At 38.5% G+C, this 14,188-nt stretch overlaps 1 protein-coding gene across 3 annotated transcripts in view; it reads left to right on the top strand.

Moving 5' to 3' along the window:
• ARHGAP18 (Rho GTPase activating protein 18) overlaps nucleotides 1-3,738 on the top strand; it is a 193,357-nt gene extending 189,619 nt beyond the window's left edge. For all 3 annotated transcript variants that reach the window (XM_032274817.1, XM_032274816.1, XM_032274818.1), the window contains 2 exons: nucleotides 717-778; nucleotides 2,240-3,738. In XM_032274817.1, the coding sequence (XP_032130708.1) occupies nucleotides 717-778; nucleotides 2,240-2,331 (154 nt within the window). In that variant the 3' untranslated portion in view covers nucleotides 2,332-3,738. The remainder of the gene's footprint in view (nucleotides 1-716; nucleotides 779-2,239) is intronic.
• Nucleotides 3,739-14,188: the final 10,450 nt, after the last annotated feature.

A 14,188-nucleotide genomic window follows, 5' to 3' on the forward strand; every position in this document is an offset into this window, starting at 1 on the left:
CCCGGGCTGGAGTGCAGTGGTGCAATCTCAGCTCACTGCAACGTCCATCTCCTGGGCTCAAGCAGTCCTCCCACCTCAGCCTCCAGAGTATCTAGGATCACAGGCACACACTACCATACCCAGCTTAATTTTTTTTGTATTTTTGGTAGAGATGCATGTTGCCCAGGCTGGTCCCAAACTCCTGGGCTCAAGCGATCCACCTGCCTCGGTCCCCCAAAGTGTTGGGATTACACGTGTGAGCCACCACATCCAGCCAGAAGCATGTCTTATTCTTTATCTGCATCTTGCACACTATTGGAGTTGTCAGCACGGCAAACTCATGATAAATACTTATTGAATAAGCATGTGAAAACTAAGGTTAATAGTTTTATGAGGACCATTTTGGCTTGCATACAAGGTGGATAGTCATATTAATAATTTGATTGGCAGCTGAAATGTTACATTAAATTTTCTTTTGAATTTTACAAATTTGGATGCTGATTCACTATTTTGCCTTCGGTTGTATAATTCCATTTGCTTATTTTAATTTACAGGTGTGACACTTTTATTACCTATTGGGTACATTTAACAGATGGGAAAATACAAATGTATAGATAATTACACTGTGTCTAAGTTATGAATTTTCCATACCGGCCAGAATTCCCCAAGCACAATCAAATGATTTACTTGCAAGCTGTTTGATGATACAACTAATCGGTTTGTTTTGTCCCTCATAGTGGGCTTGCCCAGACTCTCAAGATAGGAGAAGTTTTTTTGTATGAAATTGGAGGAAATATTGGTAAGCACATTTTTTTCTCTTTGCATTCTATATGCTGATTTAACATTGCCAGCGGTTATTATTTTTGTCTTTAGAGGAAGAACAGGAAATTAGAAGTAAAATATACCTAATGCATTAGTTAGTTGCTAAACATTGTGGATTCGTTTAATGGTTTGACCTTTCTCTTCAGGCTCTGTTTGAGCTCCTTCTGTACTTATGCCCATCAATGTTCAATTTCAGCAAAGGCAAATTTCCTGTACCATAAGAATAACTACTGGAAGGGTTAACGATACAAGTTTTTCAAAATTTTCTTCTTTTTAATATACTTATGTCACATAGTAAAGGACGTACTTGAGCCTATGTAAGGCTGACATTACACGTTATTATAATATAATATTAGATATCTTTAGTAAAAGCAGTTTTACATTTACCATAGTTGATTTCCTGCTAAATTTTATGCACATGCACATACACTCACAATTCACATCAGTAATTTAAAAAATGGAATGAATGAATTTTGAGCACGTTTTATATTTTACCCTTTTGTAATTATCAGGGAGTCTTACTCATCTCTTTTAAAAAATTTAAAATAAACTTTCTTTCTTTTTTGACTCTTGGAAATGGTAAAGGTAAAATTGTTAAGAAATAAATGAGATAATATTAAGTTCAAAATAGTAATTAAAAATAATTTTACAATAAATTTTATAGAATTTTTGGGGGGACTTAAAAATGTTAGTAAGTATTGAAAGTTGAATATAGGAATGCAAAGGTTCATTCTTAAATAGGCCACAACACTAGAAACCTGGACTTGTTAGCTCTATTAGTAAAGGGCATTTAAATACTAATATATTAGATTTTTAATTTTACTTTGGATCTTAGGAATTAAGTGTACTTTCTTAGGTAAATTCGAAACCATTGCCCCTCCTAATAAGGTGAATAAGCTTTTAAGGAATCATTTAAAAGCCAATCATATGAAGTATTTTCAGCTTCCTAAATTAATTTGAAACCTATTCATTTAGAGAAAGACTACCAGATTCACTTTTCCAATTGTTGGCCAATTCTTATAATATTGTGGGAAACAGGAAAGAATGAGAAGTTTGTTTCGTTTTCTTTTTTTTGGCAACAGTTTCTGCCCCTGTCACCCAGGCTGGAGTACAGTGGTGCAATCTTGGCTCACTACAACCTCCACCTCCTGAGCTCAAGCTATCCTCTTACCTCAGCCTCTCCTGAGTAGCTGGGATTACAGGTGCAAGCCACCATGCCCAGCTAATTTTTGTATTTTTTGTAGAGACACGGTTCATTATGTTGCCCAGGCTGGTCTCGAACTCCTGATCTCAAGCATTCTGCCCACCTCAGCCTCCCAAAGTAGAATGAGAAGTATTTTTAAGTCCAAGACTTAAGATGTAAATAATTAAGCTTCGGTTTAAAATTGCATGCCAGTCTACCTGCTGTATTAAACTGACACAACATCTCTTTTAATAGGGGAACGCTGCCTCGATGATGATACTTACATGAAGGATTTATATCAGCTTAACCCGAATGCTGAGTGGGTTATAAAGTCAAAGCCATCGTAGAGGATGTAACAAGCTGCAGATAACCATGTGGACTTCTATAATAATTCTTGCTGAGTCAAAAGTGAAAATAAAAGAAATGGCAGGACTCTTACTATGCAGCTGTACCCACCTATTTAAGAGTGACCCTCTGAAGCCTTAAAAAGTCATAGATTTGTGCTGCTGCCAGAATGATATTAATTATTATTAATGTTATTAGAAAAAAAAAACTTCTGGAGTGAGAGTAATGAGGCTTAATTAGCTTATGAGCAGTTGTCATATGCTCTGTGGGATGTGTCCAGATGTGACATTATTGTTTTTTAAAATATGTGAAAATATATTCTCTTCCCACTTGCTAAAATCATATATACTGTAATAAATGCTCTCTCACCTCTATTACCTCCTCACATCTGCCCTTTGCCAGTTAGGTTTGCTTTTTGACCAAAAAGATAACAAATACCAGGTATGGCAAATTGTGAAGACAGCACATTAAAGCATACCTAATTTCACAGTATTCCTGTCATGACAGAATGTTAGTATTCATCTCTGAATCATTTGCTCAAATGATAGCATTCCACTTTCTCCTGCTGTATCACGGGAGGTGATTTGCATTTTTTTTTCAGTTCAGCTGACTTATGTGCACAGAACTGTATCAGCGATCAAGAAAATAGGAGTCAGAAGCTGCCAGTTATTACTGAACCATTAAATACTTATATACTAAGGATAAATAAAATATACCTATGTGAAATAATAACTGGATTATGGATAACAACAGTGAAAGCCAAAGAACTTTCTGTCTGCTGTATTCTTCTAAATGGAATTTTAAAAGTCATAGCTGGCTCTGTGTGTTGTCATATTAGCATTATAAATATGCATGATAGTATAATCCAGTAATGGTTGAAGAATGTATTTTACTAAAGAGGGATTTTTTTAAAAAAACTCCTGAATAAGTCTACTGGAAGAGTTACTCTTCTGAGTGAATAAGCTTTTGTTTGTGTTCTTATTTTAAATAATCAAAGTCAATTTATTAAAATGTTGTGGAAAGTACTATTCCCAGGGATTTTAATGCACAAACCATAGTGTGACAAGAGATAAGCCTCTGTACTGTAAATAAGAGAAATGAAATAGAGAAATGTTAAATATTTTATGAGTTTAGAATGTAGTAAATAAAAGGTGATGTAAATGAATGCTGCACAAATGGTGTTTATGATACTTTGAGTAGTACTTTAGGAAAAATTACACGTTCTCAGAAGCTCTTGATGTCTCTAATTGGGTGAGGAAATGCTGTTAATGAGAACAGTCATAAATTTTTAGCATATAATTACAAGAACAGCCTGTGGATATGATCACTTAAATAGTTTTGTGGTGATTCGTGCCATTGATTTTTTATTTAAAAGAAAATTTTGTAATTAAATGCCTTTTTCTAAATTATCTTCTCTTGGAATTATTACTTTGAATCCTATGTGTTTATGAGTCTATTTTTGCTTTTTCTTTATTAATATTATTGAGAATGGACTGTTTTTGTTATTAAAAGTCACCTCTACCCTTATTTCTCCTATTTTCTTTTTAATTTTTAAAATAGAAAGATGTGGGAGATATAAATGTGTTTCCATCTTTAGTTATTTTCCTTAGACAAATTTCTATTCTTTAGGACTTCCAAAATACAGTTTAATCTGTTTCTGACTTTGACAGTTAGTATTGTATTAATTTCCCAGTTAGCAAAACGGTACTGATTTGCGGGCTGAAAACAACAACATAAAAGAAAAATTAAGTGTTTGAAACATTTTAGGAGTATACAACTTAAAGAAAAAAGGATAGCAGTGAGGATAATGATTTAAGTAAAAGGTTTTCTGAAGCTTATGCCAACTAGTTTTCACTATGTTTGCTACCTACCTAAAAAGGAGGGTCAGGAGGAAGACACACATGTTTTGATCATGGAAAAGTATCAGATCTTAATTTTTAAAAAGTAAAAATGCCATTTTAAGTCCCGTTTAGAACTCATGACCCAAATTCGTTTATATTGAATAATATCACATTTAAATAACCCCAAAATATGCATTTTAAAAAATCTTTATATTTTTAGAGACAGCGTCTTGCTCTGTTGCCCAGGCTGGAGAACAGTGGCGCATTCATGCTAACTGCAGCCTCAGGCACTAGGGCTTAAGCAAACCTCCTGCCTCAGCTTCCCAGGTAGCTAGGACCACAGCTGCATGCCACCATGCCTGGCTCATAATAGAAAAAAAGCTTGATACTATAAAGCCTGAAATATAAATGTCCTGATACTAACCTAATGCTTTTGCTGTAATTTTTTTCCTTAGTGACTTTTAAATCTCAGGCTAGTTGTGTGTGTGTGTGTGTGTGTGTGTGTGTGTGTGTGTGAAAAACATTTGCCTTGAGTTTGAAACATTTGAACTCTTAAAGGAGGACTGATTGCCCTGTTGATGGTGGTGATGCTCTTTTCTGAAAGTGGGTTTATTAATCTGTTCTCACACTAATATGAAGAAATACTTGAGACTGGCTAATTTATAAAGGAAAGAGGTTTAATTGACTCACATAGTTGGGGAGCCATCAGGAAACTTACAATCGGGGCAGAAGGGGAAGCAAATATGTTCTTCATATGGCGTCAGGAAGGAGAAAAATGAGAAGTGCAGAGTGAACGGGGGTAAAAGCCCCTCAAAACCATCAGATCTTGTGAGAACTCACTGACAATCACAAGAACGGCATGAGGAACTGCCTCTGATTCAGTCATCTCCCACCAGGTTTCCTCCCCTAACATGTGGGGATTACAATTCAGATTGCAATTCAAGATGAGATTTGTGTGGGGACACAGAGCCAGAGCATATCAGAGGTCATTGTAATTCTTTCCACTTACACAATCTTAGCTTAATGCTGCTGTAGAATTCAATGTAAATTCCCTACTAGTACTCTTTGGGAAAGGCAGTTTATTTTACCAACTTCATGGGATTTTTCACTGTTGTCTTTCCTTGTTTTCATTAGACTGGTTTGCATTTTCCATCTCATTGTCCTGGTTTTCACCTACTCATCAGTAGGTGGCAGTATTGGTCAGGGATTCTTTTGAATCTACCGGGACGTTTTAAAAGTGAACCTGAGTTCATAGGGAAGTTGCTAACAGTGCCAGGCATCTGAGAGGCGCTTGGGTGAGAACACTGGGGAGCTCTTGTTTTTATTGCTGATTCTGAAATTGTAAATAATAATTTCATAGTTTCTATATTTAATGTTTGTCTGCTTTTATTCTTAATCCTTTTAATGGGAAGGGCGGGAGATTTTTCTAAGCTGAAATTAGGCTTTTGACATCTATTTCAAGCAGAAGGATTACGACAAGAGGGAAGGCAGTGAACTGGAAAAGTAAGTGAAGGGATGTCTAAGATAGGAGGGCATAATGAACTCTGACATTATTATTATACTTTAAGTTCTGGGATACATGTGCAGAACGTGTAGGTTTGTTACATAGGTCTACATGTGCCATGGTGGTTTGCTGCACCCAGAAACCCGTCATCAACATTAGGTATTTCTCTTAATGCTAACCCTCCCGTAGTCCCCCCACCCCCAACAGGCCCTGGTGTGTGTTGTTCCCCTCCCTGTGTCCATATATTCTCATTGTTTAACACCCACTTATGAGTGAGAACATGCGGTGTTTGGTTTTCTGTTCCTGTGGTTAGTTTGCTGAAAATGATGGTTTCCAGCTTCATGTCCCTGGAAAGGACATGAATTGAATTCAACCTTTTGTAAGACTGTATAGTATTCCATGGTGTATATGTGCCACATTTTCTTTATCCAGTCTTATCGTCGATGGGCATTCGGGTTGGTTCTAAGTCTTCACTGTTTTGAACAGTGCTACGATAAACATGTGTACATGTGTCTTTACAGTAGATTGATGTATAATTCTTTGAGTAAATACCCAGTAATGGAATTGCTGGGTCAAATGGTATTTCTGTTTCTAGGTCCTTGAGGAATCACCACACTGTCCTCCACAATGGTTGAATTAATTTACCCTCTCACCAACAGTGTAAAAGCATTCCTATTTCTCCACATCCTCTCCAGCATCTGTTGTCTCCTGACTTTTTAATGATCACCATTCTAGCTGGCATGAGATGGTATCTCATTGTGGTTTTGATTTGCATTTCTCTAATGACCAGTGATGATGAGCTTTTTTTCATGTTTGTTGGCTGCATAAATGTCTTCTTTTACGAAGTGTCTGTTCATATCCTTTGCCCGCTTTCTGAGGGATTTTTTTTTCTTGTAAATATGTTTACTTTCCTTGCAGATTCTGGATATTAGTCCTTTGTCAGATGGATAGATTGCAAAAATTTTCTCCCATTCTGTAGGTTGCCTGTCCATTCTGAACATAGTTTCTTTTGCTTTGCAGAAGCTGTTTAGTTTAATTAGATGCCATTTGTCAATTTTGGCTTTTGTTGCAATTGCTTTTGGTGTTTTAGTCATGAAGTCTTTGCCCATGTCTATGTCCTGAATGGTATTGCCTAGGTGTTCTTATATGGTTTTAGGTCTTACATTTAGGTCTTTAATCCATCTTGACTTAATTTTTGTATAAGGTGTAAGGAAGGGGTCCAGTTTCAGTTTTCTGTATATGGCGAGCCAGTTTTCCCAACACCATTTATTAAATAGGGAATTGTTCCCCAATTGCTTGTTTTTGTCAGGTTTGCCAAAGATCAGATGGTTGTAGATGTGTGGTGTTCTGTTCTGTTCCAGTGTATATATCTGTTTTGGCACCAGTACCATGCTGTTTTTGTTACTGTAACTTTGTAGTATAGTTTGAAGTCAGGTAGCATGATGCCTCCAGCTTTGTTCTTTTTGCTTAGGATTGTCTTAGCTATATGGGCTCTTTTTTTGGTTCCAAATGAAATTTAAAGTAGTTTTTTTCTAATTTTGTGAATAAAGTCAATGGTAGCTTGCTGGGGGTAGCATTGAATCTATAAATTATTTTGGGCAGTATGGCCATTTTCACGATATTGATTCTTCCTATCCTTGAGCATAGAATGTTTTTCCATTTGTTTGTGTCCTCTCTTATTTCCTTGAGCAGTGGTTTGTAGTTCTCCTTCAAGAGGTCCTTCACATCCCTTTTAAGTTGTATTCCTAGGCATTTTATTCCCTTTGTAGCAATTGTGAATGGGAGTTCATTCATGATTTGACTCTCTGTCTATTACAGGTGTATAGGAATGATTGTGATTTTTCAACATTGATTTTGTGTCCTGAGACTTTGCTGAAGTTGCTTATCAGCTTAAGGAGATTTTGGCCTGAGATGGTGGAGTTTTCTAAATATACAATCATGTCATCTGGAAACAAAGACAATTTGACTTCCTCTCTTTCTATCTGAATATCCTTTATTTCTTTCTCTTGCCTGACTGCCCTGGCCAGGGCTTCCAAATTCATGTTGAATAAAAATGGTGAGAGAGGGCATCCTTGTCTTGTGCCGGTTTTCAAAGGGAATGCTTCCAGCTTTTGCCCATTCAGTATGATATTGGCTGTGGTTTTGTCATCAATAGCCCTTATTATTTTGAGATATGTTCCATGAATACCTAGTTTATTGAGAATTTTTAGCACGAAGGGATGTTGAATTTTTTTGACCACTTTTCCTGCATCTAATGAGATAATCATGTGGTTTTTGTCATTGGTTCTGTTTATGTGATAGATTATGTTTATTGTTTTACATATGTTGAACCAGCCTTGCATCCCAGGGATGAAGCCGACTTGATCATGGTGGAGAAGCTTTTTGATGTACTGCTGGATTCAGTTTGCCAGTATTTTATTGAGGATTTTGATGTTCATCAGGGATATTGGCATGAAATTTTTTTTGTTGTGTCTCTGCCAGGTTTTGGTATCAGGATGATGCTGGCCTCATAAAATGAGTTAGGGAGGAGTCCCTCTTTTTCCATTGTTTGGAATAGTTTCAGAAGCAATGTTACCAGCTCCTCTTTGTACCTTTGGTAGAATTTGTCTGTGAATCTGTCTGGTCCTGGGCTTTTTTTGGTTGGTAGGCTATTAATTACTGCCTCCATTTCAGAGCTTGTTATTGTCTATTCAGGGATTCGACTACCTCCTGGTTTAGTCTTGGGAGGGCGTATGTGTTTAGGAATTTGTCAGTTTCTTCTAGATTTTCTAGTTTATTTGCATAGAGGGGTTTATATTATTCTCTGATGGTAGTTTGTATTTCTGTGGGATTGTTGGTGATATCCCCTTTATCATTTTTTCTTTTGTCTATCTGATTCTTCTCTCTTTGCATCTTTATTAGTCTAGCTAGTGGTCTATTTTGTTATTCTTTTAAAAAAACGAGCTCCTGGAGTCATTGATTTTTTTGAAGGGTTCTTTGTGTCTCTATCTCCTTCAGGTCTGCTGTGATCTTAGTTATGTCTTGTCTTCTGCTAGCTTTTGAATTTTTTTGTTCTTGCTTCTCTAGTTATTTTAACTGTGATGTTAGAGTGTCAATTTTAGATCTTTTCTGCTTTCTCCTGTTAGCATTTAGTGCTATAAATTTCCCTCTAAACACTGCATTAGCTGTGTTTCAGAGATTCTGGTACATTGTGTCTTTGTTCTCATTGGTTTCAAAGAACTTATTATTTTTTTTTTTATTTACCCAGTAGTCATTCAGGAGCAGGTTGTTCAGTTTCCATGTAGTTGTGCGATTTTGAGTGAATTTCTTAATCCTGAGTTCTAATTTGATTGTGCTGTGGTCTGAGAGACTGTTATGATTTCCGTTCTTTTGCATTTGCTGAGGAGTGTTTTACTTTCAATTATGTAGGAAATTTTAGAATAAGTGCTATGTGGTGTTGAGAAGAATGTTTATTCTGTTGATTTGGGGTGGAGAGTTCTGTAGATGTCTATTAGGTCTGGTTGGTCTAGAGCTGAGTTCAAATCCTGAATATCCTTGTTAATTTTCTGTCTCATTTATCTGTCTAATATTGACAGTGGGGTGTTAAAGTCTCCCACTATTATTGTGTGGGAGTTTAGGTCTCTTTGTAGGCCTCTAAGAACTCACTTTATGAATCTGGTGCCCCTGTACTGGGTGCATGTATACGTAGAATAGTTAGCTCTTCTTGTTGCATTGAGGCCTTCACCATTTTGTCATGGCCTTCTTTGTCTTTTTTGATCTTTATTGGTTTAAAATCTGTTTTAACAGATACTCAGATTGCAACCCCTGCTTTTTGGTTTGTTTTTTTTTTTTTTTTGCTTCCATTTGCTTGGTAAGTATTCCTCCATTGTTTTATTTTGAGCCTATGTGTGCCTTTGCACACAAAGCAAAGGGATGGAGGAAATAATTGGGTAAAGAGTCAAGACCCATTGGTGTGAGATGGATCTTGACTCTTTTTTTTTTAATTGCATTTTAGGTTTTGGGGTACATGCAAAGAACATGCATGATTGTTGCATACGTACATACATGACAATGTGGTTTGCTGCCTTCTTCCTCATCACCTATATCTGGTATTTCTCCTCCTGTTACCCCTCCCCAAATACCCATCCCCCACTGTCCCTCCCTGGATCTTGACTCTTTGCTCAATTCGCCAGTCTGTGTCTTTTAATTGGGGCATTTAGCCCATTTACCTTTAAGATTAATATCGTTATGTGTGAATTTGATCCTGTCATTATGATGCTCACTGGTTTTTTTGTCCATTCATTGATACAGTTTCTTCACAGTTTAGACAGTCTTTACAATTTGGTATGTTTTTGCAGTGGTTGGTACCGTTTTTCCTCTCCGTATTCAGTGCTTCCTTCAGGAGCTCTTGTAAGGCAGGCCTAGTGGTGACAGAATCTCTCAGCATTTGCTTGTCTGCAAAGGATATTATTTCTTCTTTGCTTATGAAACTTAGTTTGGCTGGATATAAAATTCTGGGTTGAAAATTCTTTTCTTTAAAAATGTTGAATATTTTTCCCCTCTCTCTTCTGGCTGGTGGGGTTCTGCCACGAGCTCCGCTGTGAGTCTGATGGGCTTCCCTTTGTGGGTAATCCAAACTTTCTCTCTTCATTTTTTTCTTCATTTCAACCTGGTGAATCTGATGATTATGTGTCTGGGGGTTGCTCTTTTCAATGAATATCTTTGTGGCGTTCTGTGTTTCCTGAATTTGAATGCTAGGCTGGGGAAGTTCTCCTGGATAATATCCTGAAGAGTGTTTTCAACTTGGTTCCACTCTCCTTGTCAGTTTCAGGTACACCAATCAAATGTAGGTTTGGCCGCTTCACATAGTCCCATATTTCTTGGAGGCTTTGTTTTTTCCTTTTCTTTCTTCTTTCTCTAATCTTGTCTTCATGCTTTATTTCATTAAGTTGATCTTCAATCTCTGATATCCTTTCTTCCACTTGATTGATTTGGCTATTGATACTAGTGTATGCTTCATGAAGTTCTTGTGCTATATTTTTCAGCCTCATCAGGTTACTTATGTTGTTCTCTAAACTGGTTATTCTAGTTAACAATTCCTCTAACCTTCTTTCAAGGTTCTTAGCTTGCTTGCATTGGGTTAGAACATACTCTTTTAGCTCAGAGGAGTTTGTTATTACCCACCTTCTGAAGCCTACTTCTGTCAATTTGTCAAACTCATTCTCTGTCCAGTTTTGTTCCCTTGCTGGTGAGGAGTTGTGATGTTTTGGAGAAGAGGTGTTCTGATTTTTGGGCTTTTAAGCCTTTTGCACTGGTTTTTCCTCATCTTTGTGGATTTATCTACTTTTGGTTTTTGATGTTGGTGGCCTTTGGTTGGGGTTTTTGTGTGGACATCCTTTTTGTTGATGTTAATCCTATCGCTTTCTGTTTGTTAGTTTTCTAACAATCAGGCCTTTCTGCTGCAGGTCCACTGGAGTTTGCTGGAGGTCCACTCCAGACCCTGTTTGCCTGGGTAACACCAGCGGAGGCTACAGAACAGCAAAGATTGCTTGCCTGTTCCTTCCTCTGGAAGCTTCATCCCAGAGGGGCACCTGCCAGATGCCAGCCAGAGCTCTCCTGGATGACGTGTCTGTCAACCCCTCCTGGGAAGTGTCTCCCACTCAGGAGGCATGGGTGTCAGGGACCCAGTTGAGGAGGCAGTCTGTCCCTTAGCAGAGCTCCAGCGCTGTGCTGGGAGATCTGCTGCTCTCTTCAGAGCAGTTTCAGTATGCTGAAGCTATGCCCACAGCTGCCCTTTCCCCCAGGTGTTCTGTCCCAGGGAGATGGGGATTTTATCTATAAGTCTCTGACTGGGGCTGCTGCCTTTCTTTCAGAGATGCTCTGCCCAGAGAGGAGGAATCTAGAGAGGCAGTCTGGCTACAAGACTTTGCAATTCTACTCAGTCCAAACTTCCCAGCAGCTTTGTTTACACTGTGAGGGGAAAACCACCTACTCAAGCCTCAATAATGGAGACACCGTTCCCCCTGCCAAGCTCTAGTACCGCAGGTCAACTTCAAACTGCTCTGTTGGCAGTGGGAATCTCAAGCCAGTGGATCTTAGCTTGCTGGGCACTCTGGGGGTGGGATCCGCTGAGCTAGACCTCTTGGTTCTCTGGCTTCAGCCCCCTTTCTAGGGAAGTGAACGATTCTGTCTTGCTGGTGTTCCAGGCGCCACTGATGTGTGAAAAAAAACTCCTGCAGCTAGCTCAGTGTCTGCCCAAATAACTGCCCAGTTTTGTGCTGGAAACCCAGGGCCCTGGTGGTGTAGGCACCTGAGGGCATCTCCTGGTCTGCCAGTTGTGAAGACCATGGGAAAAGCGTAGTGTCTGGTCTGGAAGACACCCTTCCTCACAGCACAGTCCCTCATGGCTTCCCTTGGCTAGGAAAGGGAGTTCCCTGACCCCTTGCACTTCCCAGGTGAGGTGACTGACGCCCCACCCTGCTTCAGTTCGCCCTTCATGGGCTGCACTCACTGTCTAACCAGTCCCAATGAGATGAGCAGTGTACTTCATTTGGAAATGCAGAAATCGTCCACCTTCTGCATTGATCTCGCTGGGAGCTGCAGACCGGAGCTGTTCCTGTTCATCCATCTTGCCAGCTACTGTGAACTCTGACTTTTTAGTGTGTATGTGTTTATTCATTCAACAAATATTTATTGGGCACCTACATATGTGCCAGACATGTTCTACCCTTGAGATGCATCAGTGAACTAAGTAACAAGCCCTCATTTCATAGAGCATACATTCTAGTGGAAGGAGACTGATAATGAATTAATGAGCAAATAAAATTCTATAGTGTATTAAAACGTAGTAAGTACAATGGAGACAAAAAAAGGTGAGCGGACCAAATAGGACAAGGTGTGGAGGGTTAGGGTCACTGCAGCATTAAACAAGAAGTCTCATTGAATAGTTAATAACTAAGCAAAGACTTGAAGGCAGTGAGGAATTTGCCATGTAGATATCTGGAAGAACATTACATGCAAAGAAAACAACTAGAGCAAAGGTGCAAAGCAAAAATGTGCCTTGTTGCCAAAGGTTGGCAAGGGTACTGGCGTGGCTGGAGTGGACTCAGGGCTGGTGATAGTCACAGGGCAGGGCAGAGAAGTAACACCATGATAGGGAATGAGATCATGGAGGACTTTGTGTTAGGTCGATTATTGTTCAAATCAGGACATTTCTGAGAGTGAAGCAGGGCATGGTTGGTGACGGCAGTAACTGTGGGGTGATAAGTAACATATTCTAGATATATTTTTGAAGGCAGACCCTATAGGATTTTTTCTGATATGAGAGAAGGTTTTTTAATCAAACCACAAGATTTTTGATTTGAGTCATTGCAAGGATGGATTTTCCAACAACAGAAATAGGGAATTGGAAGTAAATCAGGTACTGTTAGCAGGGGTATATGGAATTTGAAGTGCTACTTAGATACCCAGGTGGCAATATTTTGTAGGCAGTTACATGAACAGACAAGGAGAGAATTCTGGGCTGGGTTCATCAGCATGCATATGGACTTTTAACTTAAACCATGACCTTGAATGAGATCAGCAAGGGAGTGACTGTGGATATAATAAATTAAATTACCAGGAGCTCAGCCCTAGAGCTACCCAACATTAGCGGTTACAAAAGAAAGAACTAGCAAAGAGGTTGAAAATCAGTAACCTTAATAAATAACCAAGAGACGGTGGTGTCCCAGAAGCCAACTGAAGCGGGAGTGATTGTAGTATCAGATGCTACCTGTAGTTCAAACGAGTTAAAGGGCAGAAGTTAACTGGATTTATCTATGTGGAGGTCTTAGTAGACCTTGCTGAGCAGTTTTGGTAAAGTGATAAGGATGCTTATACTGCGGTTAAGAGAATGAGGGAATCGGTGACTGTGCGTATGGACAGCACTTATAAGGAACTCTCCTGCTACACAAGGCAGCAAATAAATGAAGCACCAGCAGAAGAGCCAGAGGAACTTTACGGAGGGCCTTCAATGCTGGGCAAAACAGTGTTTTAAATTTTAAGCATTTTTTTTTTCAAATTTAAGTTATATTTTGAAAAGAGATGATATGGATACTGGAGCCAGACTACCTGGGTTAACGAATGTGATCTTGGACAATTTACTTACCTGTGCCTCATTTTATACTTTCTATAAAGATAATAGGAATATTTACTTCTTAGCAGCTTACTAGAATAAAATAATCCATATAAAGTGCTCAGCAGCATACTTGCTTGATAGTTTTTTGATAAATGTGTTTTTATTATTATGCTCAATATTATCAAAGCTATACCTTAATAATTTTAAAATACTCTACTGTCATATACTATTTTTCCTATCAATACAGAGAAAAGATGTAACAGAACTGTCAATAATAGATCCCAGTAAACAGATGAGAGCATGGTGAAAGTGTGGGCAGCACCTATATTTAGAATAACCAGCCCCTCCCCCAAGGGTAATTCTGATAGCATCTCCCATGAACATTGCTTTTCCCAAGTTAGGAGTCATTTATTGGATAT

The sequence above is a fragment of the Sapajus apella genome, unplaced genomic scaffold (assembly GCF_009761245.1).
Source record: "Sapajus apella isolate SASKATOON/1434 unplaced genomic scaffold, GSC_monkey_1.0 scaffold6, whole genome shotgun sequence".
Taxonomy (NCBI): domain Eukaryota; kingdom Metazoa; phylum Chordata; class Mammalia; order Primates; family Cebidae; genus Sapajus; species Sapajus apella.